General features: G+C 49.3%; 3 protein-coding genes across 10 annotated transcripts in view; 2 read left to right on the top strand and 1 right to left on the bottom strand.

Annotated features, from left to right (window-relative positions):
* Positions 1–621: 621 nt before the first annotated feature.
* Positions 622–11,987, top strand: NRBP1 (nuclear receptor binding protein 1). 8 transcript variants are annotated; one of them, XM_025984008.2, is made up of 19 exons: positions 622–1,405; positions 4,348–4,577; positions 4,743–4,865; positions 5,057–5,158; positions 5,583–5,672; positions 5,826–5,866; positions 6,241–6,335; positions 6,823–6,846; positions 7,819–7,902; positions 8,086–8,144; positions 8,278–8,376; positions 9,805–9,937; positions 10,120–10,225; positions 10,371–10,421; positions 10,519–10,654; positions 10,832–10,885; positions 10,976–11,039; positions 11,304–11,359; positions 11,436–11,987. In XM_025984008.2, the coding sequence occupies exons 1-19, from the start codon at positions 1,234–1,236 to the stop codon at positions 11,538–11,540; spliced, it is 1,824 nt and encodes a 607-aa protein (XP_025839793.1). In that variant the 5' UTR covers positions 622–1,233; the 3' UTR covers positions 11,541–11,987. The 8 variants fall into 8 exon arrangements, with proteins under 8 accessions (XP_025839793.1, XP_025839795.1, XP_072623529.1 ...); XM_025984009.2 differs by lacking the exon at positions 622–1,405 and adding an exon at positions 1,786–2,200; XM_072767429.1 differs by lacking the exon at positions 622–1,405 and adding an exon at positions 1,815–1,997.
* Positions 11,988–12,059: 72 nt separating this feature from the next.
* Positions 12,060–15,734, top strand: KRTCAP3 (keratinocyte associated protein 3). Its single transcript, XM_025984015.2, has 7 exons — positions 12,060–12,190; positions 12,328–12,512; positions 12,594–12,653; positions 12,828–13,034; positions 13,152–13,286; positions 13,392–13,504; positions 13,625–15,734. Exons 1-6 carry the CDS (start codon positions 12,163–12,165, stop codon positions 13,497–13,499), a joined length of 723 nt encoding a protein of 240 aa, XP_025839800.1. The 5' UTR covers positions 12,060–12,162; the 3' UTR covers positions 13,500–13,504; positions 13,625–15,734.
* Positions 13,787–25,790, bottom strand: part of IFT172 (intraflagellar transport 172) — a 37,643-nt gene continuing 25,639 nt past the window's right edge. The window contains exons 26-48 of the mRNA XM_025984002.2: positions 25,360–25,449; positions 24,690–24,787; positions 24,372–24,507; positions 24,173–24,289; positions 23,708–23,850; positions 22,495–22,588; positions 22,316–22,380; positions 21,964–22,144; positions 21,615–21,724; positions 21,367–21,496; positions 18,196–18,294; positions 17,920–18,029; positions 17,725–17,788; positions 17,519–17,605; positions 17,106–17,222; positions 16,438–16,548; positions 16,128–16,247; positions 15,519–15,614; positions 15,240–15,299; positions 15,060–15,158; positions 14,583–14,736; positions 14,354–14,445; positions 13,787–13,939 (exon numbers count right to left, since the gene is read on the bottom strand). Coding sequence (XP_025839787.1) covers positions 13,850–13,939; positions 14,354–14,445; positions 14,583–14,736; positions 15,060–15,158; positions 15,240–15,299; positions 15,519–15,614; positions 16,128–16,247; positions 16,438–16,548; positions 17,106–17,222; positions 17,519–17,605; positions 17,725–17,788; positions 17,920–18,029; positions 18,196–18,294; positions 21,367–21,496; positions 21,615–21,724; positions 21,964–22,144; positions 22,316–22,380; positions 22,495–22,588; positions 23,708–23,850; positions 24,173–24,289; positions 24,372–24,507; positions 24,690–24,787; positions 25,360–25,449 — 2,463 coding nt within the window. The 3' untranslated portion in view covers positions 13,787–13,849. The remainder of the gene's footprint in view (positions 13,940–14,353; positions 14,446–14,582; positions 14,737–15,059; positions 15,159–15,239; positions 15,300–15,518; positions 15,615–16,127; positions 16,248–16,437; positions 16,549–17,105; positions 17,223–17,518; positions 17,606–17,724; positions 17,789–17,919; positions 18,030–18,195; positions 18,295–21,366; positions 21,497–21,614; positions 21,725–21,963; positions 22,145–22,315; positions 22,381–22,494; positions 22,589–23,707; positions 23,851–24,172; positions 24,290–24,371; positions 24,508–24,689; positions 24,788–25,359; positions 25,450–25,790) is intronic.

Genomic DNA, 25,790 nt, shown 5'->3' with positions numbered 1-25,790 from the left:
ATATTTGAAAGAAGGAGTTAAAAAGGAAAGGTTAATAATGATAAGGTCCAAACAGAAGAGAATGGGAAACTATCATAATATTAACTGATATTTAATGAATGTTTATAGGGGAGCAGGTGCCCCAATTGCCTTGGAGCCCACAAGGAGAAAGGGTTAACCTGGAGAAAGGGAGAAACAATCTTCCTTTGAAGATTAGAACAAAAAGATTTTTAACTTCACTCTTTTGAAATTATATGCTAAATTTAGGGGACAAATGCATTTCCTAAATATCCAAAACAAGATCCATAACTTTCATCAGATTTCTAAAAGAATGTGTGAGCCCTCTGAAACGTAAAAGAATCAAGGATGAAAGATTGGTTGCAAAAGTATTTTGAGATGAAGAGATAAGAAAACGAGAGGGCTTTTGCCAGATACAGTATTCTTCTTTACATTAGTTAAGAGGATTAAGAGATACCCTTTAAGGACAGTGAAATTTAGTGATTATCGCATTGCCAAGTTCTGAAAACCGATTCATCCTCCTCCCTTCAAAATATACGTCTAAAGGCAGAGCGAATTTCTACCGCTCAGGCTCAGCGTTTAGTTTTCGCAGACCAATGGGCTCACCCCGGATCTTTCCCTTTCACTTCCTTGAAGTCAATCCAAATTCTTTCCAAACATCTTTTCAAGGAAGCCTTTGATAAATCTGTTTGGATGCTAGATCTGGCTCCTATCAACTTTTGGTGAATAGCCTTAATGCCTCTGATTTCGTTTTTTGCATGTGTCAGTTAGCATTTCAATTTCTTATACGGATCAAACGAGTCATCTGTGAAAACCTCCTGCAAAGTTTTGGCAAAGGTCGGTGCTATGCAATTTTCAGGATACGTTCAGGAAAAATTTTAAGCTGAAGAACTGGTGTCCTGCGCAGTCTCACCCCTTACAAATAATGAAAGTGGGTGGGCGCTCCTCCCGGTTTGAGGCTACGTCTTTCGCTCCTTTTGTCTTTTAGTCGGAACAGAACTGTCATGGCGCCTTCAAGAGGAGACGGAAGGCCTTCCTTTCACCCGGCGGACTCATCGGGGGCACCTGGACTGGACGGAGGGGTGGACAGTGAGACCAACCCCAGCCGAGACCCAACACACCGATGCCTCCGAGAGGTCTCAACCGGACAGGCTCAAGGGGAGGAGACCGGCTTGGAGACTACAGCAGCGAGCGGCCGTCTTCCCGGGGCGCCGCCCACCTTGGCCGCCTCATCCAATGGCAACCCAACGGCAGTGCGGCACCGCCCATCTGTTGGTCCGGACGCCGCGAGGGCGGGGCCCGCAGTTCGGTTGCGCTGCGGAGCGCAGCTGTGAGGGAGTCTCTCTGGTCCGCGGCCCCGAACCCGAGCTGGAGCTGAAGCGCAGGCTGCGGGGAGCGGAGTCGGGAGGTGAGCGCCGAGGGGAGGGCGCGGGAGGGACGGGTTCGGCGACCGGACAGAAGGGTCGGCTTCCGCGGCCCGACGCGCCGGGACCCCGGCAGGCGGGTGTCTGGAGGCTGCTCTGATCGCTCGGCGGCCCGAGGCCCGGCCCGCCGGAGCCCAGGGGCCGCCCCGGCCCCACAGTCTCGGCCGGGCCCTCCCGGCCTGCCCTGAGTGGCGGCCACCCGGAATTCTGCCGGCGCGGGGCGCGAGGCCCTGGCGTTCGTGTCGAACTGGGGCTGACGAGAGGCGGGGCCGGCCGCGGGGGCGGGGGCGGCGGTGGCGGGCCCCGCGGCCTGCGGAAGCGCAGCGTCGGGGCCGCGCCTGCTGGCGGAGGCCGGCGCGCCGACAGCGCGGGGGCGTGGCCTGCGCCCCTGACGGCGCCGCGGGGCTGGCCTTTGATGAGGTGGCCGCCCCTGGCTCCCGGGCCTGCGGGACCCGCGGCGCTCGCAAGCAGACGGCGGGCAGGGGACCTGTTGGAGCGTGAGGCCGTTCCCTGCGCTTGCTTTGACGTCTGACCACACAACCCTGTGGGAGCCGGAGGCCCTTTGGTCGGCTCGGGGTGAGGGCAGCCCAGAGGCCTGTGGCCTGCGAGCTGTTGCTGAGGAGTTGAAATGCAGAGGGGCTGCAGTCCAATAAATGAAAGTCTCCGAGAAAAACTTTGCGCGACGATCTACCTACACTGCTCAGAAGTGAACACAGTATTCTCGGGGTGGCTGGAAGCGGCGAGGAGATTCCCTTGTAGGGGCGTGAATGGCCTTTTCCGTATGTGATCTCTTAAACCTCTGAACGACCCTGAGAAGAAAACCCCAGCGTTGCAAAGGTTTCTTCATCGGGAGGGGAAGTGCTAGGGCATCTTGGGCAGTGCCTTGGTTTTGCCTGCTGGGGAAAGATTGGGGAGGGAGAAGACAAGGACACGGCTGTGACTGGTAAAGGTTTGGCTTCTTTTGTGGTGCTTTACTGTGGATTGTCTGTGACCTGGGTCAAGAGGTTTCCTTAGAATCCATTGGCTACAGGCTTCCTGTATTGGAGCTCCAGTGGTATTTCCTATTGTCATGTAGCTGGAATTTTTACTTAGCTGTTCAGATTCAAGATGCATTCTATAAATATAGCTGCTCTAGAAAGTAATCCCTATGAACTTTCCTACCATTTTCTTAGTTGCTTTTCAGGGGGGAAGAAAAAGGAAAGTGATCTCTAACTGGTGTTCTGGTACATTACTAAGACAGCTTTCTTGTCTGGTTGAATAAAGTCTATGATAGGCAGGACCTAGAAAATAACAGGCAAAGAATATCTTGCCAGATTTTCTCTGTAGTGCTTTATGGTTATCTGGTATTTACTAGAATGTCATCTTAATAAGAATCTGATTTGGGTTAAACATAGTGTAAATTGGGGGTGGAGATTGGCAGAAGGGAGTATCCAGGAGTTCTAAAATAAGAGCTTTTTGAAAGATTGGTGTTGATCAGAGGCTTCTGTATTCTGAATTTAGAGGAGGAAGTCTACTTTCCAGAATGTCACTTTCATATGGAGCACTCCTTTGAGCCCAGCACACACAGGTTTCAGCTCCGTCATAGCCTTTGTTCTTAGAGATATGGAATAACATTCGCTGGTTGTCCTGCGACTGTCTGGATAAGTTAGCGACATTTAGCTTGTGAGAATTCTTTCTTCCAAATAGCCATGTGCCTTAAAAGAAATATTGTACTATATAGTATTTTTTCTTGTAACTGCTGTATTTTGAGTTATTCTTTTTAAAAAATTTTTTGTTTTAAAGATTTTACCCATTTATTTGAGAGTGAGCTTGAGCAGGGGAAGTGGGAGGCAGACTCGGGGCTCAATCCCAAGATCATGTCCTGAGCTGAAGGAAGATGCTTAACAGACTGAGCCAACCCGGCACTCCTTGAGTTATTTGTTTATGAGGAAATATCTCTGTCAGATCTGGTATCCCCGAGGGTGGAGCCTTTGAGCTGTTTGGATGAAATGAAAGCTGGAAGCTGAAAGTTCTAGATTTGTTTAAATTTGTGGTTCCATAAATGTGGGCATCTCATTTATTTTATTCACTATTTTATCTCTAGTACCTAGTCCAGTGCTTGGCCTACAGTAAGTGCTTAATAAATATTTGTTGAATGAGTGAATGAAAAAAAATGTTGCTAACCAATACCCATCTGCACACTCACATCACAGGGGAGGTGAGGGCATCAGGGATGAAGTCACTAACCATTGCCAGTTACCTGGCCCAAGGGTATCCTCAGCATGGACTGGTAGACTTGATCTATGTGTAGGAGGGATGGATAGCAAATGCCAGAATTCTAGTGGAATAAATTAGCTTGAGGGTTTCATCTGGATAAATTGGCTAAGAGTGCTACATGTCCAGACTTAGGGCTGAATCAGTGAAAGATTTTGGGGTCTGGAGTCATCTGAATAGGGCCATGTAGCTTAGTTCTTGAACACATAAAGGCAGGTGAAGATTTAAAGGAAGATTGTTGGGTGAGTATTGCTGAGAAGGAATGGTGTCTGTCCCTGATTTGGCTGTTCATTTGAACCTGAAAAATGGGAGTTATATTGTCATAAATCTTAGGTTTGCCACTCCTCATGGGTCATCTTCAACCACGATAGCTTCACTTCTCTAGACTAAGAAGTAATATTTCAATGTTCAGACAGAATTAATTTGATTTTGGATTTAAAGGAAACAAGGGAGACCAATGTTTTGTTTTGTTTTTTAACCCCAGATGAGGTTATTAGGATTAAGCATGGAGCCCAACATGGGGCTTGAACTCATGACCCTGAGATCAAGACCTGAGCTGAGATCAAGAGTTGGATGCTTAACTGAGCCACCCAAGTGCCCCAGGATTAAATCTTTATAGATCTGTCCTGACCCTTTCTGCCTTCTCCCTTCATCCTTGCCCCAACCAATACAGGCCTGAGTGTTCGTTCCAGCATGTCGGAGGGGGAGTCCCAGACAGTAGTCAGCAGTGGCTCAGACCCAAAGGTAGAATCCTCATCCTCAGCTCCTGGCCTGACATCAGTGTCACCTCCTGTGACCTCCACCACCTCAGCTGCTTCCCCAGAGGAAGAAGAAGAAAGTGAAGATGAGTCTGAGATCTTGGAAGAGTCACCATGTGGACGCTGGCAGAAGAGGCGGGAGGAGGTAAAGTGGTGGTAGTGTCACTCTGGGGGGAGTGGAAAGGGAAAGTCTCAAAGGGTCGCACCAAACTTTAACAGATCAGAGCCTAGGAGAGGATGATCATTTGGAGTATTAAAATGGTTTATAAGGTAACTTTAGTAATTCCTTTCCATTTGGATTTCTTCTCAGGTGAATCAACGGAATGTACCAGGTATTGACAGTGCATACCTGGCCATGGATACAGAGGAGGGTGTAGAGGTTGTGTGGAATGAGGTCCAGTTCTCTGAGCGCAAGAACTACAAGCTGCAGGAGGTAGGTAATGGTGAAAGAATGTAGCCCGTAGGGTATTAGAATGCAGGCGTTAAAGAGAAATTGGTGTTGAGAAGCTGATTAGGAGGAGAGGATGTTGGGGTTAGATCATTTCTGGGGAGGGATAGGGAATGGCTTTTCAGGATTACAGTAATTTCTGAACCTTGTTATCCCACTCTCTCTCCTGCCCTCAGGAAAAAGTCCGTGCTGTGTTTGATAATCTGATTCAGTTGGAACATCTCAACATTGTTAAGTTTCACAAGTATTGGGCTGACATTAAAGAGAACAAGGCCAGGGTAAGAACTTTTTCTTGAGCTTACTGCAAAGAGACTAGCTACATTTATTGTTCTTTTTACATTCAGAGATGAAAATAGATAGTTTTGAAACAAAACTGGAATCAGCTATTGTGGAGGTGAGAGTAGGGCCTTGCCTACTATGATCTATGATGCCTTTTGTTTGGTTATGGACAGGGCAGAAATGAGCAAACTTTTGTTTCCTTTCCATAGCTCTTACTGTTCAGTAGGGTTTTTTCTTTTTGTTTGTTTGTTTGTTTGGTTTTGTCCTGTTAAATCTAAGGAAGTGGTGCTAACAACAAAAGGAGGGAAACTTAAAATAATCACCACCACCAGGTTTCAGATCTAATATATATCTGGTATATGTATCATCAGATAGGGAATCATTCCTACTCTAAGGTTTTATTTGAGTGTTTTGCCTCTCCAGGTCATTTTTATCACAGAATACATGTCATCTGGGAGTCTTAAGCAATTTCTGAAGAAGACCAAAAAGAATCACAAGACTATGAATGAAAAGGTATGAAGGGAGAGCAGACAAAGCTTTAGGCTAGTTTGGGTGTTTTAAAAAGATTATATTAATCATGAAGCTAAGCAGGAAGGGATGGAGGAAAACTAGTTGGAGGGTTAAGAGGAGGGATTACTGCTGACCCTTTGACTACACTGTTTCCAGGCTTGGAAGCGCTGGTGCACGCAAATCCTCTCTGCCCTTAGGTAAGTAGGATCTGGTTAGTGTTTTTCCCCTGATTTAGTTTCTGGTTTAGTTCCTCCAAAGAGATTTTAAGGCACAGCTCTGCTGTTTTTTTCTGCCTCAGCCCACTTTTTTTTTGAGTCCTCTACTGTCAAGATTAGGCCCCTATGGTCTTTTAAAGGGTCCATTGTAATGCCCTAACCACAATACTATCTCCCACCTCTTTCTCCTAGTGCTTATCCAGCTATTTAACTCATCAGGCATAATGGAGATTCAGAGTGTGGGGATTATCTTTGTGGTGACCAGCAGGAGACCAGGCCCTTGCTCCTCTTAACCCTTGGGTTCCCCCTGCCCTTAATTTCCCAGTGGCCCCTCTAACAGCCCAGTGCCCCCACAGCTACCTGCACTCCTGTGACCCCCCCATCATCCATGGGAACCTGACCTGTGACACCATCTTCATCCAGCACAACGGACTCATCAAGATTGGCTCTGGTGAGGGGAGGGAGAGGTTCTGGGCAGGGGAGCCTCGGGAATTTGGGAACCATGGGGGTAAGATGAAAGGAGTGGGAGAGTAGAGCAAAATTCTGAGGTGTGGGCTGGTGGTAAGAGATAGGACTCTGCTAGGGGTCATTCATAGGGAGAGGCCAGTCAATTAGGGGGTAGGGTCTAATCTTAAACATTTTTTTTGGAGGGAAGTGGGTTAATCCAGAGATCTTGGTAGGACGTTGGGAAAGGGCAAGAGATGGGTCTAAGGTCTGACTTGAGCCCCTGTGGCCAGACCCTACGAAAGGAGGTTCCAGGCTGTGTCTGCTGTGAGTGCTTTCATTTGCCGTGTATCTGTGTGCAGTGTATAACATTTCTGTGTGCCGTGTTTGTGTGTGGTTTGTGTGTCCATTTGTCTGGGGCTTGGCTGCTCCATCGCTCACAACTTTTCTCTGTTTTCCTCCCTCCCGCTTACGGGCTGCTCTGTTCCCAACAGTCTTTCATAGGATTTTTGCTAATGGTGAGAGCTCCCTGTTGCCCCACTTGGGGCTCTGTTTGTGCTCCCTCTGCTCCTCTTTGCGGCTGCCCAGTGCATGCAGTCGTGGGAGCAAGCCCCGTTCCCCTACCTTCCCTGCCTACTTATGCCTGCTTGGCTTCTCCCTACCAGCCCTCCACCTGCTTGCCCTTCCATAATTTGCTTGTTTCCTGTGGATTGTGCCTGGCCGGCCATTTATGTCCTAGATTCTTATTTCCCTTCATCATCAGGCTGGTTCCCTAAATCATACTGTGCTCCCAGACACTTTGTGATTCGTAGTCATTGTTTATGATCTGAGTGAGTCCAAATTGGGCCCGGCCCTGGTTCCTCGTTCAGGCCTGTGGCAGGAATGTTGAGGAATAAGAGAGTAGAGGAGGAGTTTCACATTTTGGTGGATTAAACAGAATGATTCAAGGGTGTTGGTTCAGGTTTGAGCTGTTTTGAGTTTCAGTCAGCAAAGTTGGGTGAGAAGGAGGCTGTCTAGTTGGTTGTATTGTTAATCCTTCTTACTCTTTTTTATCCAAGTTTCTGAGATCTTTAAATTGTCCCAGGTTAGGAAGGGCTGCCTATGTTTTTATGCTAATTTGCAGGTGTCTGAAAGAACTAGACCAAACATTTTCATGTGACAGGGATTAGATATTCTTGAGTTTGGGGGAAGGTTTTCCTTAGCCTCCATTGCTGCTTGGCCAGCCCAAGGCTCCCATATACCTATTAGTTTAGTGTGGTATGTTTGTTGTTACTGAGTTAGGGACCTTAAGTGAGAAGCGCTAGACCCAAGAAAGGGGAAGTAGGTGGTGTTCATGTTTAGTTTGTGGTTCAAGATAAGAAGAGGACAGGTTTGCACTTTCAGTGTTAAGAGTCTTCAGGAGAGAATTTGGCTTTTGGGGAACCGCTCTCTGGAGTGAGACTATGCTTTGTTGATGGTGGTCAGATTGTGGGTATCTCCCCTACTCCCAGTGGCTCCTGACACTATCAACAATCATGTGAAGACTTGTCGGGAAGAGCAGAAGAACCTACACTTCTTTGCACCGGAGTATGGAGGTGAGGCACCTCAGTTTCTCTGCCCTCTCTGTTCCCCAGGTTTCCACCTTATAACCTGAGGCCCAGAGGTAATAGAACTGAAACTTCTAGTTTCTGCTGGCATACAAAAAGTTTTTAAAAGGCATTTCTGCCACCCTCTGCCCCTATCCTCTGATTCACCAAAGGCTTTTCTGTTTTCCCTAGAGGTCACTAATGTGACAACAGCAGTAGACATCTACTCCTTTGGCATGTGTGCACTGGAGGTGAGGAAACCACAAGCAGTGGTGATGGAAAGGGATCAGATTATAAGATGGGAGGGGAGACCAACTAAGGTCTTGAGGGAGTGATTCTGGAGCACTGAAATTCTGAAGTCTTTTCTGTTCCCCCTCACTGCAGATGGCAGTGCTGGAGATTCAGGGCAATGGAGAGTCCTCATATGTGCCACAGGAAGCTATCAGCAGTGCCATCCAGCTTCTAGAAGACCCATTACAGAGGGTAATAATCTTTTGGGTCACTCCATCAGCAGAGTTTGAAATGTCTTGAGGTTTTTCTTCCTTTTTACTTGGAATATGCTGTCTTCTAAGAGCCAGAGAACAGAAAGCAGAAAGGACAGGCAAAAGCAGTGAATATTTAAATATTTTCCTAGGTGGTGCCTACCTTGTTTTTTGTATACACACACAGGTTAAGGGTTTAAGATGGGTAGTATTGAGGGTAAAGGTTGTATATTAATATAGGTGTATCTGTGTCAAGGTAAATAATTTAATGGTTATCTCAAGGTAATTGGTATATGCTATCAGACAACCATCTTGATATTTTTATTTTATTTATTTATTTATTTTTTAAAAGATTTTTATTAATTTACTCACGAGAGACACACACACAGAGAGAGTCAGAGACACAGGCAGAGGGAGAAGCAGGCTCCATGCAGGGAGCCTGACATGGGACTCGATCCCGGGTTTCCAGGATCACACCCTGGGCTGAAGGCGGCGCTAAACCGCTGAGCCACCCGGACTGCCCCCATCTTGATATTTTTAAACAAACTGATGAGTTTGAATTAAATCCATCATTTAGGGTTTCGTATGCGTGTGTTTGTGTGTGTGTGTGTATGTATGTTGTATGTATGTATGTTTTAGGTGGGGAAAGTGCCCTGAAATAACAAACTAAGATTTAAAGGATGTAGCTTTATGAATCAGTAGGTAGATTATAGTTAAGTAAAGGCTGGACAGGAAGGTCTGAACAAGGATAGTTTGTAACTCATTAGGTAGTGTTACAGCTAGGTTAGTGTGGAGTAAATTTCTGGTTCAGTGTGTTAGGTTGGAGCATTCAAGTGACAGATTAGGCATATGATCTTGGCCTTTGAGTTTGTAAGGAGGAAAAGAAAAGCCCGTTAATCGTCATGGCCTACAGGAAGTGGGAAGGGTAGGCTGTGTGTGTAGAGGAAGCTTGGGGAAAGCCAGTGAATTTAATAAATGATTGTAGGAGACAAAGGAAATTGTGGTAGTAGGCTTGAGAAATAAAAAGATGGTGAGTACTATTGAGCACAACAGATAGGTTTGCAAACAGAGAGGTGAACTTTGGTGAAAGTCAGAGAGGAAGGTAAGGTAGGCAGTGAGTGGGCTTATAAAGCAGAGAAGTAGAAAATCAGGAAAAAGAATTCGTAAGTTTGAATAGAAAAAAAAAGAAAGTTTATGGTTGGAGAGTAGAAAAACCATTAAAGCCAGAAAACCAGTGAACAGCACCTTTCATGTTATACCTCAGCATCTTCAGAGCCCTTTCAGATACATGTAGCAGTTTGTTCCCTCAACTGGTGCTGACCACCTAGTATGTAGGCCTGTGCTAAGTATGATGAGTGATGAAGTAGCACGATGAGTGCAGTGGCCTGGTTGCCAGATGCCTACTCTCCTTCCTTGTTCCCTTTTCTAGGAGTTCATTCAAAAGTGCCTGCATTCTGAGCCTGCTCGAAGACCAACAGCCAGAGAACTTCTTTTCCACCCAGCACTGTTTGAAGTGCCCTCGCTCAAACTCCTTGCTGCCCACTGCATTGTGGGACACCAACGTGAGTCTTCTTGGCCCTGCTAGGAATTTTCTTCCCATCTGGAGCCTTAATAACTATCACTGGCATGCTCTCTTCCCTCTTCCATTTCCAAAGGAGTTCTTTACCCCCCCAGGACCCCTGGGCTTTCCATGACATTAATCTGACTATCTCTCCGTAACTTCCCATCTTATCATGCCCTCTAGACATGATCCCTGAGAATGCTCTGGAGGAGATCACCAAAAACATGGATACCAGTGCTGTACTGGCTGAAATCCCTGCAGGACCAGGAAGAGAACCAGTTCAGACTTTGTGAGTAACTAACTGAGAGGGTCTGAAAGGGACAGATTTGTCACTACCATCAAAGGTTCTATCAACTGTCCATTCTTTGGGAATTTTTGAATCTGTTTTGTTTATTTCCTTCCTTTTTATGTGCTTTCTCTCTTTTCTTCTGCAGGTACTCTCAGTCACCAGCTCTGGAATTGGATAAATTCCTTGAAGATGTCAGGTGAGAGAAGGTCGAGAGGAAAGGCTTGCTGGAGGAAGCAGGGTGGGTGTTCTAAGGCATTCACAGAGCCTGTGTGACCTGTCTGACCTCCCTCTAGGAATGGGATCTACCCCTTGACAGCCTTTGGGCTACCTCGGCCCCAGCAGCCACAGCAGGAGGAGGTGACATCACCTGTTGTGCCCCCCTCTGTCAAGACTCCAACACCCGAACCAGCTGAGGTGGAGACCCGCAAGGTGGGGCTCTGCGGGGGTGGAGGTCTCTGGTCATGGTGTTGGGGAGAAGAGGACACGTCAAATAAGGCTTTGTCCTTCAGAGAAAAGAATGTTCCTGTGGACTGGAAAGTATTCCAGCTGTTGGCTTTTTATGGCCTAGTGTCTCCTGTCATGACCCTCTGTGTGCCCTCTCCCTAGGTGGTGCTGATGCAGTGCAACATTGAGTCCGTGGAGGAGGGTGTCAAACACCATGTAAGGCTCAGGGCTAGGGCTGCATGGGGCTAGGTGGCTGGGGGTGGGGGGAGAAGAGGAGCCTCATTTTCTGACCATCCTATTCTCCAGCTGACACTTCTTCTGAAGCTGGAAGACAAACTCAACCGGCACCTGAGCTGTGACCTGATGCCAAGTGAGTCTCTCCTTTCCCTCAGAGGATGAGAGCCCGTGAGCCTTATCTGTGAGGAACATTCTTAGGGGTGGGGAAGAAGGCTACAAGGCAGCAACACATCGACGCACAAAGAACGAATATCTTAGCTCCTAAAACTGGAGGGCAGATCCTACAGTTTTGCTTGTTTCGTTCTTTCGCAGCGAGGCTGACCCAACCAGGGCTGTTGGAAGGGCTCTGGGCCCCTGACTCCCACACTGTGCTCACCGTCTCCCTTTTCTCTGTCAGATGAGAACATCCCCGAGTTGGCAGCTGAGCTGGTGCAGCTGGGCTTCATTAGCGAGGTGAGCTTTCTGCCTTCAGCTGCTCTGGCTGCTGCATTCTCCTCTTGCCGTGTCTCACCCAACTCTTCTCCTCCAGGCTGACCAGAGCCGACTGACTTCTCTGCTAGAGGAGACCCTGAACAAGTTCAATTTTGCCAGGAACAGCACCCTCAACTCAGCCGCTGTCACCGTCTCCTCTTAGAGCTCACCCGGGCCAGGCCCCTAATCAGAGCTGCAGCCGTCACTAGACGCGCCCGCAGCCTTCCTGCCTCTCCCCCCCAGTCAGTATTACCCTGTGAAGCCCCTTCTCTCCTTTATTATTCAGGAGGGCTTTGGGGCTCCCTGGTTCTGGGCATCACCCTCCCCTTCCCCTTCTCTTCCTCCCCTCTGCACTTTGTTTACTTGTTTTGCACAGACGTGGGCCTGGGCCTTCTCAGCAGCCGCCTTCTAGTTGGGGGCTAGTAGCTGATCTGCCAGCTCCCGCCCAGCCTGTGTGGAAAGGAGGCCCACGGGCACTGGGGGAGCTGAATTCTACAATCCCGCTGGGGCGGACGTGGCGGGAGAGAAGGGTGGTGCTGCAGTGGTGGCCCTGGGGGGCCATTCGATTCGCCTCAGTTGCTGCTGTAATAAAAGTCTACTTTTTGCTAAAGCGTCCCGTGTGTGTGTGTTTGCGCGCCTTCCCCGCTAGAGGGAGCGGGCTGGGAGCCCGCCCGGGGCGCGGGGTTGGGCCTCCAGGTGCGGAGCGGGCGGAACTGGCCGGGAGAGCGAGGGCGGGGCCGCGAGGCCAGGTAGAGCTGCCCTGCGGCTGGGCGCGGAGGGCCGCGATGAGGTGCTGCCGCCTCTACACCTTCGGTAACTTCCGGCCCTGGTTCGCTGCCCTGCGTCCGCCGGGGACCCGTCCCACAGCCCTCCGCTCACTCGGGCGGCCACCAGGGGGGCCCTCCGGTTCCTTTCCCGGCTCAGGCCTGCCTCTCCCCCGTGCTTTGCAGACGCAGCCAGCGGCCCCCGGCGGCTTATGCGCGTGGGCCTCGCGCTCATCCTGGTGGGCCACGTGAACCTGCTCGTGGGGGCCGTGCTGCACGGCACAGTCCTGCGACACGTAGCCAATCCCCGCGGCGCCGTCACCCCGGAGTACACCACGGCCAATGTCATCTCCGTGGGATCCGGGCTGCTGGTGAGCGGGGCGGGGCCGCGGGCGTGGGGGCGGGGCGGCGGGCCATAGAGCGGCGCAGCCTTCAGGCTTTGTGTCTTCCAGAGTGTTTCCGTGGGACTTGTGGCCCTCTTGGCATCCAGGAACCTTCTGCTCCCACGACTGGTGAGAGGGGATTTCTGGAGCTTTAATGGGGCCTTGAGTCAGGGAAATGAGGACCTGACTCAGCTTCATCTTCAAGTGGGAGGAGGAGCCTCAAATAGAGAAACCAAAGTATATTATCAGTGGGAGAGTCAGCGGCGCGCGCAGCCGCTCACCCTGATCTTCTGCCCCTGCCAGCACTGGGCCCTGCTGGCCGCAGCGCTGATGAACCTGCTCCTGTCCGCCGCCTGCTCCCTGGGCCTCCTCCTTGCCGTGTCGCTCACTGTGGCCAACGGTGGCCGTCGTCTTATTGCTGACTGCCATCCAGGACTGCTGGATCCTTTGCTACCGCTAGACCAGGGGCCTGGGCGGGCTGACTGCCCCTTTGACCCCACGAGAATCTATGTGAGTGCGTGCTCTTCTCAGCCTTTCTGCAGGTCTTGGTCCTGCCCTGTCAGCCTCCCCTACATGCCATGCCTGCCCTGCTCCCTCTCAGTTCCCCACCTTCCTGCTTCGCCCCAGGATACAGCCTTGGCTCTCTGGATTCCTTCTGTGTTCATGTCTGCAGCGGAGGCTGCCCTGTCTGGTTACTGCTGCGTGGCTGCACTCACTCTCCGTGGGGTGGGGCCCTACAGGAAGGAAGGGCTTCAGGAGCAGGTAAGGAGGATGGACAAGAAAGTCCATTCAGCAACAACTGGCTGTGTGGGAAAGGTGCTGAACTGGAATTCAGGGCAGGAGTAGTAACTCCATCCATCCTGACAGCTGGAGGAACTGACAGACCTTGACCTTCCTAAGTGTACCAGGCAGGAAAATGAGCAGCTACTGGATCAAAATCAGGAAATCCAGGCATCGCAGAAAAGCTGGGCTTAAGACAGGTAATCCATGAGGAGTGGGGCCTGGGAGAGGGTGGAGGCAGGGAACCATTCTTAGAACCGGGTTAGGTCCTCTGCTGTCCTGCTTGCCTTCTGACCCCTGTTCTCCCTTCAACGGAGCAGGTGCCAATCCAGAGGCTCAGTTCACAACGGTGACATAAACCCCAGGATGACGTAAACAGCTGTAATAAAAGAACTCTTTCCTTCTACTTGGTTATGATTCCTTTTGGGAAAAGGGCACCAGACTGATATTGGGGATGACTTTGATCAAAGAACACAGTGGTCTCCATTACCTACAAGACTTTAATGAGGGAGAGAATCCAGTAACTCCTCCCTGAGCCCCCCCAGTTACTGAAAGGAAAAACTGGTGCTGGGTAGCCCTCCACACCACTGACTAATGAATTTCAGCACATCTTGGCACACGGGGCTGTGGGAAGTCTGTGGACAAACAGAAGAACAAGAGAGGAACTCATTAGTGCTAAGGAAAAGCATTCCTTCTCTAAAGAAAATCAGCCCAATCTTAGAAGGTAGAGCAGAGTGCAGGGCCTGCACCTGCCTTCTTGACACTCCCACCCATCCTCTCTTGGTTTTGTGGTTTCCTTCAGTGCTGCTCTCCCTCTCTAACCTTTTTTTTTTTTTTAAGATTTATTTATTTACTTATTTATGATAGACATGGGGGGGGGAGGCAGAGACACAGGAGGAGGGAGAAGCAGGCTCCATGCCGGGAGCCCGATGTGGGACTCGATCCCGGGACTCCAGGATAGCGCCCTGTGCCGAAGGCAGGCGCCAAACCACTGAGCCACCCAGGGATCCCGGGATTCCATTCTTTACCCATCCCGGGATCTCTCTAACCTTGATAGCCATAAGGAACTTATTCCAGTTGTCCTTGTTGGCTGCCTTCCCCGGCCGCTTAAATTCAATTTTGTTCCTCAGAATGGGGTACCCTACGGGAGGAGAAAAAAAGATGAACTGGCATTTGAGGGGGAAAACCAAGAGTGATTTCAGAGTCAAATACTTTCTTGGTCCTGCTATTTTCCCTTTCCACCCACCACAGAACGTGGGGGGCTACAGGGTTCTGTACCTGTAATGAGGCAGGGTAGTGCCCGAACTCCAGTGCTCGCTGCCACCAGGGAAGCTTCGTAGGCACCACGCTCATCCCGAGGTAGAACCTGCTCCAGCCGCTGGTCCATTGAGACCGTGAGTACCCAGTCTCGAACCTCTTCCCTCTGAGCCTCCTGGGAAAGATAGAAGAGCAGTAGCTTCACACAGGTCAGGGCATGCAGAAAGCGGTGAGTTAGGAGTCTTACTAAACTGTCATCCTGTGCATCACCTATTTTTTTTACCCATACATGATCCTCCTTGGATGGGGTTCATGGTCACCACTTTTTTTTTTTCTCTGCTTCTACTTTCACGGACAGAAAACTGAGGGCTGAGGCCCTTCCAAAGATGTTGCCAGCTGATGCCCATAACAAAGGTTAGGAGGACCAACATGAAGTGTCCTCCCTTCACAATGCCTCACACTGCTGAGGCCTTCCATTCTTCAATCTCGTCACCTTACCGGCACATGCTGCTTGGCTGGAAGTGGCACCTCAAAGGGAATGTCTGTATCCTGAAAGTCAGAGTGGTCAAGGGCATCCAGAGTTCCTTCTTCAATTGCCTGCAGCAGAGTGGGCAGCCATGAGATAGACACAGCTGGTGACAGGCAAAACCACCCTCCGGGCACAACTTCTCTACTCACGTCAGTCAGATCTAAAAAGCGGTTGAGGAAGATGAATGCCATGTTCTCCCAGCCAACTGCCTGCAGCAAGAGAAGGTGCAAGTGGGAGTGAACAGCTTGGCTTGGATGCTGCTTTTCCGGGATGCAGGGGGAGGAACACAGGAAGACACAGGAAAACGATGTCCTCCATAATATCAGCCTCACACTCAGCTTTGCTCTATCTGAGCAGACAAGATACTCTACCTTCCAACTTTTGATTTCCCTCTCTCCTCGGCCACACCCTTCCTTGTCCCAGCTCACCTTGGCAGCAATGCCTGCTTCATAGAAGGCCTTGTCTGCAGGTAGTAGCTGGGTGTGGCGTAAGAGCGAAACAGAAAGCCTGGCAGCCACAGTTTCCTACAGATTAAAGTCAAAGCATTATGATCCTGGCACTGGAGCAACTGAGCTACCAAACCAGTGATCTTATAAGTAAGGCAGCCCCAGAACCAGAAACCCAATAAAATCAGTTGCTCTGGATCTTGAGTGGTTCTGGGTCTTAGTCTTTTTCATCTCCCCAAAGAACTAGGCCTAGATTATTTCTATCATGCAAGTACACACAATAAATATACAATATGCTATCCCGAATAAGCCAAAAGGATGTATTCTAAGAGATCAATACAGAAATTGTGGGGATTGAATGTTTTATAATGATGCTGGAGCTATGTGGGCAGAGAGCCCGAAGGAGGCCAGTGGAGGAGCCCAGGAAGAAGACCATCCTCAGTGAGGCTAAAGCGCTAAAGATTTCTTTAAACATAGGAGAAACTAGGAGAGGAGTAGACCAAGCTGGAGCATCTGGGACTTGAATTCATTCAGCTTGATACATTTGAAGATGTGTCCATAAGACAGAGTGCTCCTCCCCTCCCATCTCACCAGCTGTTTGACACTCTGGGCCGCTGAGCGAGTGGCATAGTAATGAGCAATCAGAAGCATCGTCTCAAACTCCTCATGGGCTGGGGAGTTGACCTCACTAGACTTCACCAGGTTCTCACACTAGAGCAGGAAGAGAGCACAGCCTGGGTCAGAGTTGGAGGAGAGCCAGAGCCACAGGGTGGTTGGCTACCGGCCACCTGGGCAGACAAAGGTGTAGTCCATCTGTGTGCATGAGAGAAGAGCTAGGGACAGGGAGGACAGGGAGAGGTGGGGTAGACTTGTCACCCTGTTGTGGACCTGACTTTCTCACCAAGTTAAAGAGCACATCCCGAAGATCAGCCCAGTTGTGATAGGCTTCAGCACTGTTGGTCCCAGGTGAGCTCACCATGTCGGTGAAGATCCTTTTGTAGATATTGAAGTTCTAGGGGTAGTTGGGAAAGGAGAGCAGAGTGAGAATGAATAACTAGAAGAGAAAGTACATGTAGGGCCAAAGAGGAAACAAGCAGTATGTGTGTGGAGGGGCTAGGGGGCAATGATGGAGAAAGCGTTGATCATTTTTAGGGAAGAGAAAGAAGAGTAAGAAAATAACTTTCTTACAATTGGTGCTCTGCGTGTGGACAAATGTGTGAATGTGAATGCAGTTAGAGTGTTAACGGGCTGATGTTCCAGGGAGCTGAGATGCTCAGATAGGAGAGCAGTGTTTAGTCTCTGAAAGAAGCTAATGAGACCTTAGAGGTGAGTGCAGGATTCATCTCTGTTCCTTGTGTGAGCTAAGAGCATGAGGAGGTTGCTGAAGGTTTCCTCAAATGATAAATCTGTAGAGGCTGTACATTTCAGAAGAGGCCAGTGGGGGTCTCTGGGCCTGATGCTCTCTAAAAGAATGCTTTGAGAAGACAGTTTCTGAGGGGATGGGTGGTTCTTCAGGAGAATGTAAGAATTTCCTTGAGGAAACATTCACTCCAAGGAGTAGGTTGGTACCTGTGGGTTAGCAGGGGCTCCATGCTGAACATACAGGGCCAGCGCCTGGCCATAGCCACCTTCTCGGATCAGGTGAGTTGCATACAAAGCCACGTACTTGTGCAGAATCTTGTAGTTCTGTCCCGGGGATGGAGGAGAAGCATGGGAAGGTTGGGATCAGTAGGACCAGGCAGTGAGGGTGGAGTGGTTAACTTGAGGCCATGGATTTGTTTAGGAGGCAAAGGCCTATGCAAGTCAGGCCCAGCTAGGCCTCTAACCCCAGTTTTAAGAGGATCGAAGACTGATTCTCTGATGATGCTGGGTACGGATCTTTGGGGTTGGGCTTTGGAGGAAGTAAGAGAGAGAGCTCTGGGTCAAGGGGAGCCAAGGGCAAACATCCAGAAGAACTACGGATGGGAGGAGGACAGCAGTACCTGCTTGGTAGCTGTTTCAATGCACTTGTCCCACTGGCCCTGCTCCACATACAGGTCCAAAGCAGCCACCACATCCACACCCACCAGCTATGGATCAGTGGAAAAGAGAGTTAAGAGGACAGAGATGACATGAGTGAGGAGAGGAGGGAGAGAATCCCTTGAGCCTTCATGCATTCTGCCTCTTATTAACTCTCTGCAAGTCTCACCGAGTCCACTTTGCCCTGGTTCTTGAGGAACTCTTTATAATGCTGGTCCACATAGTCTTCATACCTGCGAAGATGTGCAGAGATCTAGCACTGCATGGTCCCGAAATGCACGCCATTCCCATGAGAACCTCCTCTTCCTCTTTACAAAAAGAAGCAAGGGAAGAATTTCTTGGAGAGAAGGGGTCAGGAGCTTACCGGGGATCTAACTCCTTGGCCACACGCTTAGCCTTGTTCCACTCCTCACCCTCAATGAAAGCATCGATCGCCTCCTTGACTAGGTCCAGGTTCAGATAGAGCTCTGCTGCCTGCATGGTGGGAAATCAGAGCCTGGAGAAATCTGTGATTCCATAGAACTAAGTGCAGGTCACACCTCCCAGGAGGCCTACCTCACATACCCTCCTGGGTGTAGATGGCATCATTCCAGCCCTCCCCATGGAATCTATTTCTTTTCCATTCCAGCACTCTACTTACTGCACTATGCTTTCCAATTCCAATCAGCTGGGGTCCCACAGCTTGAACTACTTCCAGACTGCGTTGGGGAGGCAGAAACTTGATGGCGAGTTCAGCTGCCTGAGTGGTTGAATGGGGAGGAGAGACAGATACATGACAGACATGTCCTCAGTCTCTGTTTTTTCCTTCCAGTTACCAACCTTCTCTCCTGCACTCTCCTTTACCTTCTACCCTCCTGAGCAAGGCCTGTCTCATGGTCCCTCACAGTTCCTCAGAGCCTTGAAAAGACCACAGTGGACCTACCTGTTCCTCTCAGCTCCTCTGTCAGACACTCGCTATGCTGTCTGAGGTCACTGCGTTTGGTCCTACCACCTCAAACTGGTTTCTCAAGTTCTTTGTCACAGAGTTTGGGTAGCGTGGTATCAAGAAAGAAGGCATTTGGCAGCTATTTGTGCTGGGCTTTCCTTTTTTTTTTTTTTTTTTTTTTTTAAGATTTTATTTATTTATTCATGAGAGACACACAGAGAGAGAAACAGAGACACAGGCAGAGGGAGAAGCAGGCTCCATGCAGGAAGCCTGATGTGGGACTCAATCCCGGGACTCTGGGATCACACCTTGAGTCAAAGGCAGATGTTCAACTGCTTAGCTACCCAGGCGTCCCTATGCTGGCGTTTCCTGAGCCTCAGTTTCTTCACCTGTAAGAATGATGACTGGTCTAAATTCGTACCATCTGGAACAGAAGCCTCTAGTCACATGTGGCTAGTTCCAACTGAGATGTACTATCAGCTTAAATACACACTGGGTTTCACAGACTTAATATGAAAGAAGGAATGTAAAATATCTCAATAAATTGAGAAATAAATAATATCAATAATATATCCATCAATAAAATACTGATTTCATGCTGAAATGAGTTTAGAAATATTTGGGGACACCTGGGTGGCTCAGCGGTTGAGCGTCCGACTTCGGCTCAGGTCGTGATCCTGGAGTCCCAGGATCAAGTCCTACATCGGGCTCCCTGCATGGAGCCTGCTTCTCCCTCTGCCTATGTCTCTGCCCCCCACCGCCTTCTCTCTCTCATGAATAAATAAAATGTTTAAAAAAAAAAAAGATATTTGAGGGGCACCTGGGTGGCTCAGTGGTTGAGCATCTGCCTTCGGCTCAGGTCATGATCCTGGGGTCCTGGGATTGAGTCTCGCATCGGGCTCCCTGAGTGGAGCCTGCTTCTCCCTCTGCATGTGTCTCTGCCTCTCTCTCTCTGTCTCTCATGAATAAATAAATAAAATTTAAAAAAGTATTTGATTAGGTAAAATATAATTATTTTTTTTGTGTTCCTTTTTACTTATTTGAATGCAGCTACAAGGAAATTTTTATTTATTTATTTATTTATTTTTAAATCTTTTTTTTTTTTAATTTTTTTTATTATTTATTTATGATAGGCACACAGTGAGAGAGAGAGGCAGAGACACAGGCAGAGGGAGAAGCAGGCTCCACGCACCGGGAGCCCGACGTGGGATTCGATCCCGGGTCTCCAGGATCGCGCCCTGGGCCAAAGGCAGGCGCCAAACCGCTGCGCCACCCAGGGATCCCTACAAGGAAATTTTTTAAACTTACATGTGTGACTTACCTTTGTGACTTGCATTCTACCTCTACTGGGACAGTGCTGGTCTCGATGACTTTGGAGACACCTTCCAACCCTAAAACTCTGTAATTCTACAAACCCGAGCATTCTATAAGTTTACTCTATGTCTACTGTGATGTTGACAACTTTACCAGATTTTAATTTCCATATACGTGGTCCATTTTAGTGACAGTCTATGCCAATCCTCCTGGTCTCTCCCCTACGTTGGCTCACCTTCTTTGTCTGCCAAGATAAAGTTTAAAGTGCCCCATCCAGGAAGCTAATCTGAAGAGGGTATAGTCACGCACAGATGCTAATAAACAATGCTCCAGAGTAAAACACAGTGGATGCTTCATCAACATCTGCTGCTTAAATCTGCTAAATTTGCATAACAGTCCTTTCTACTTCCTTCTCTCCAAACTATTCTAGGGGCTATTCAATTACAAGGCCTCCTAAATCTGAGGGAAATTCTGCAGGGGCATCACCACACCAACATTTATTTAGGGAAATGATCAATCTCAACCCCCTCCCCACAACTCCTAATACCATATTTCTCTGAATCAAAAATGCATCATTTATTTATGTTTTGTTTCAGAGAGAGACAGAGAATGCGAGTGGGGAGGGGTCAAGGGAGGAGAGAGGATCTCAAGCAGATTCCATGCCCAGTGCACAGCCCGATGTGGAACTAGATCTCACAACCCTGAGATCATGACCAGAGCCAAAATCAAGAATCAGACACTTAACCGACTGAGCCACATAGGCGCCCTAGACACATCACTTAAAACTTCACATGCATCCCAATTTCTAAGATACTAAAATGTGATTATATGTTTGTTTTACAATCACATTTAGAAATGTGATTATAGGGATCCCTGGGTGGCGCAGCGGTTTAGCGCCTGCCTTTGGCCCAGGGCACGATCCTGGAGATTGAATCCCACGTCCAGCTCCAGGTGCACGGAGCCTGCTTCTCCCTCTGCCTGTGTCTCTGCCTCTCTCTCTGTCTCTCTCTGTGTGTGACTATCATAAATAAATAAAAATTAAATAAAAAAAGAAAAGAAATGTGATTATATGTTTTATAAACAGCATGTTTATATGAAACATGCTGGCTTGGCTTAATCTGCTAGATGGTTCTTTTCAGGAGCTTCTGGTAGGGGAAGAACCTCTGCTTTCTTCATGGCCTCCACATGGCCCCAGCCCTGGTCTCTGGATTTGCCCTTCCAGCTCTGGTTCTGGGCCTACCTCCTCCCTCACAAAGCCTCCCTGACCCCTACAGCCCACAGAGATCTCACCCTTCTCTGAACTCCATCTTGAATCACATCCTTTAGTTTTCACTGAGATACACAATTAATTGAGCCCCATTGGTCTAATTTCTCCCAATTTCTGGCTCTGCCTTAGATCCCCTCTTCTAGCCTTCCTAGGCTCTGGCTCTAGCATCCAGTGAACACTCCGGAGATACCCACTGCCTGAGTGAACAGAGAGGCACAGGAGGGAAAAGGAACATCCGAGGAGGAGTCCTGGGTGTGAAGGTGGTCCGGGAAGCCAGGGGCCAGGAAGCGTGTGGCAGGCCTCACCTTCATCCAGCACTTTTCCATCAGGCTGCCGCTGCTGGAGTCACGTACTTTAAGATAGCAGTCCACCGCACGGCCATACTCCCCAGCCTGCTCCCACTGCCGAGCTTGCTCCACCAGCCCCTCCAGGCCCCTGAGAGGATGAGAGGATGCGTGAGCAGGGACAGGGTGGGCAGCATGGCCTATCCTGTGCCTACCTTGTGATCCACCCTCCAGGCCCTGCCGACACCTGCTGCCTCCTGGCTTCATACCTGGCCCCCTTCTTGGTAGCTTCCCGCTCATACTCTTCCTGCAGAGCCTCCAGCTGGCCTGGTACATAGTCCTTGCAGATCCGCAGAGCATCACTCCATAATCCAGCCTCCTGCTCAGGTTTACAGGTATCAGGGAGGCAGAGGCAAGAGGAGCTTCCCACTGCCATGCAGGTGCTATGTGCTATGGGCCCCTGATCCGTGGGCCCTTGGACCTTTCTCCTCCTTGTCTCCTTCCCCCTCCCCAGTGCTAACTCCATGGATCTTTCCTGGTGGCAGGGCTCAGTGTAGTGCTCTGTGGGTTCTCTTACCCTCTCACCCTCCTCTCATGGCCCCAAATCCAGTGCCCTACCTTATAATAATTGAGGGCCAGGCCTGGCCTCTGGGCCCGAAGCAGCAGCCCTTCTGCTTTCTGAAAGTCCTTCTCCTCCAAGGCCCCCCGGGCCTGCCCCACGAGCACCTCGGCGACACTGTCAGGATCGTGGGCCTCGGCCACACGCTGAGCTGCCTCCCAATCCTGATTGTGGACAAACCTGCTCCCAGGTGAGGAACAGGAAAGGCTAAGTACAGGACCGAAGCCTCAACAGTGGGAGGCAAACAGCCATGTCATGGAGGGGGTAGAAAATTTATTGGTACTAGGTCAGATGCCAGGTCCTGTGGCTGCACTTGGGAGGATGGAATAAAGGAATTTAGGGGTAACTCACATGAGGACTGCTTCCTTGGGTTTACCAGCTCTGATGAATTCAGCTTCGGCCTCTTCAAATTTACCCTACAGGGACAGAAAGGCAGCCGCACATGATAAGCAACAGATTACCATCACCGGCAGCCAGGAGACAGGAGGAGGTCAGGGTCAAAAGCAACTGGAGAAGAATCACATCCATACCTCATCCTCCAGATACATAGCGTATCGGAGATGAATCTCAGGGGTTTTGTGCTTGAGGGCCAGGCGAGAGAGTTCAAAAGCAAATTCAAATGAGCTGAAATGGAAGGTGGAAATAAGGTCTCCCTACTCAATACTTCATTTTATAAGACAAGAGCAGAAACAGGGCAAAGACAGTGGGAGGAAAAAGGACAGATTAAGAAAGACAATGCCAGGATCCCTGGGTGGTGCAGTGGTTTGGCGCCTGCCTTTGGCCCAGGGCACGATCCTAGAGATCCAGGATTGAATCCCACGTCAGGCTCCCGGTGCATGGAGCCTGCTTCTCCCTCTGCCTGTGTCTCTGCCTCTCTCTCTCTGTGTGAGAAAAGAAAGGAAAAGAAAGAAAAGAAAAGAAAGAAAAGAAAAGAAAAGAAAAGAAAAGAAAAGAGAAAAGAAAAGAAAAAGAAAGAAAGAAAGAAAGAAAGAAAGAAAGAAAGAAAGAAAGAAAGAAGAAAGAAAGAAAGAAAGACAGACAATGCCTGTGAAGTGACAGGGAAGCACACAGACACATAAAGGAAGATGTGGATCAAGAAATACTTGAAAAAGCCTGTGCTTCCCCCCGTAGGCAGATGTGAAGGGGCCTGATGGGCACGAGGAAGGGGCCTGCAGTGAGCCTCCCAGCACTATGCTGCCCACTGCCATCGGAAGCCAGGGCTCCTGGTTCTCTAGCACATCTACACTAGCTGAAAAACGCTTGCTTAAGAAAAGCTCTTCCTGCATTTAACACATTTAATAATCATGCTTCCATCACTCAGAGGTAAGAAGACACTCGCTTAATATGCCTTGGCCTGAGAAGCTATTCTCTCTGGGGTGCCTGGCTGGCTCAGTTGATAAAGTGAGTGACTCCTGATCTCAGGGTTGTAAGTTCAAGCTCCACATTGGGTGTAGAGATGACTTAAAAAGATCTTTAAAAAGCAAAACAAAACAAAACAAAAAGCCCTGTTCTCTCTCCAGCTTCTCTTTAGAACAGTTAAACAGTAAACACTGTTCTGAGCCCCCAGGGAAGAGGAGCAGAGCTATGGATTCATTCTTGCCTCTCTATCAAGTTCTTCCAAGGATTCCTTCACTCTAGCCTCAGTTTTTAGAAATGCTTCTCAGTTATACAGCAATTTTCTTTGTCTCTATAGAGAGGCTCTGTTTGGCAAAGGGCCAGTGGGGAGAAGCCTTAGGGCCTCACCAGTTGTCCGCAGCGTGGTCAATGGCAGCTTCCAGGAGTCCCAGCTTATTAAGCAATCTAACTGCAGACTCTCCTCCCAGGCTTTTTGCCCACAGATAGGCCACATGTTTGTGGGCATTAGCTCCTCCATGAGCCTTGGCCACCTGTGAAGCAAAGGCATTTGGCAATCCTCCCACACAGGGGCACATGGCTGCTACCTCACCTCTGACCCGACTTCAGCTTTGACAAGGATCAAGTACTTCTACTAGAACAGGGAGAGGGTTACGTTCCAGAGGGTTACGTTCTATTAACCTGCATAGGGTCCAAGGATGGACTTCAGTAGTCCACAGAACCTTCGTACTGTATGTGAAATTTTGCCTATTGGTGTGGACATTTTTCAAAGATACCCAAGACCAGTTCAGAATTAGTCACCTGAGGGTGGGAAAGAGGGACGGACGTGCCCCCAGCGCAACCTGGACTACTTACCCGGTAGGCCTCCTCCCAAAGCCCACTGGACCGGTACATGTTCACTGTTGCTTTCCATTCCTGAGCCTCCAGGTAGTGATACTCAGCCTCCTGAAGTCGGCCTTCAGCCTCCAGCTCCTGGAGAAAGGTGGGTCAGGATGGAGAAAGGGGGCATGAAGCATGCTTGGGGAAGGGATGGCAGAGACAGGAGAGGGCTCACCTTGCCCAGGTGTAGGTGTGTGTCACTGAGGAGATCTGGATGGTGCTTCCCTACCAGGCGGATCATATCTTCATACAACTTGTGCTTTTTGAACATGGTGATGGCAAGATCAGGTTCTTCCACTGTCACATATAGCCTGGGGATGGGAGACACACCCAGGGCCTCCTAGACCCAGATGCCTGCCACAAGAGTCATCCCTAAGAGATTCTGTCACTGCCTTCTTGGCAGAGGGCACATCGGTACATACCCTCAGACCTGTCCCTCCCTGCAGCCCGAAGTCTCATCTCCCTCCATGCCTTCCCTGGGGCTGCAGCTCACCTTTCAGCCTCACGGTACTTGCCCTGCTTCTCCATCTCCTGAGCCTGGGTGATGTATAGCACTGACACATCCTCGGGTCTCATGCACTTCACTGCCAGCTGTGCAGACACACAAAGCCAGAGTAGCCTTGCCAGTTTCCAAGGGAGGCAGAGGGATATGCGTAACAGCCAGGGAGGTGGGACTCAGGGGCCACCTGTTTTCTCAGCAACTCTGAACTTTCCCAACAACCATGGGAGTTTGCTTACTGCTGCTTTCCTAGTCAGTCCAGGGAATTCCAAGTCCATCAGGTGTAAAGTGAGAACTGTCTTCTGCTCAAGCAGAAGGGCCAGAGATGCCTTGTGCTGGGGCATCCATCCATTCCTACTCCCATGCTCCCATTACCCACCGAGCTCTGGGAACAGGAGTGGAACAAAGTTGCCACTGTGACTAGAGCTTGGGGAGGGATATTTCAGACTTCCAGCTCTCAAGCCCTTCTGCTTGCTTCAGAATTATAGGTTTGGGAATGAGGGCCTCTTTATCCTTGCCTTTCCCTGTGGCTAGGGTTCAAAGCTCTCTAGACTTTATTTTGGGACTCCTCGGCTTTCAGGGAACCCGGTGAAGCGGGGGAGATCAGAGAACCAAGGAGAGTGGCAACACACCCAAAGAGGTGGAATTCTCTGATAAACTCTACCTTGTGGGCTTGCTCCCAGCGGCCAGCCTGAGTATACATGTCTATTGCATCTTTTGTCCGGTCTCCCTTAATATAGAGTTCCTCAGCAATCTGTGGTTGAGAGAGGTAGATACAAAAGGCCAAGAGTCAAAGAAGAAGTCAAACTCTCCCTCTTCACAGATGACATGATACTGTACATAGAAAACACAAAAGCCTCCACCCCAAGATTGCTAGAACTCATACAGCAATGCGGCAGTGTGGCAGGATACAAAATCAGTGCCCAGAAATCAGTGGCATTTCTATACACTAACAATGAGACTGAAGAAAGAGAAATTAAGGAGTCAGTCCCATTTACAATTACACCCAAAAGCATAAGATACCTAGGAATAAACCTAACCAAAGAGATAAAGCATCTATACCCTAAAAACTACAGAACACTTCTGAAAGAAATT

The sequence above is a fragment of the Vulpes vulpes genome, chromosome 8, assembly GCF_048418805.1.
Source record: "Vulpes vulpes isolate BD-2025 chromosome 8, VulVul3, whole genome shotgun sequence".
Taxonomy (NCBI): Eukaryota; Metazoa; Chordata; class Mammalia; order Carnivora; family Canidae; genus Vulpes; species Vulpes vulpes.
The sequence above is the reverse complement of the archived record's forward strand: the minus strand, read 5'-3'. Positions and strand labels throughout refer to the sequence as shown.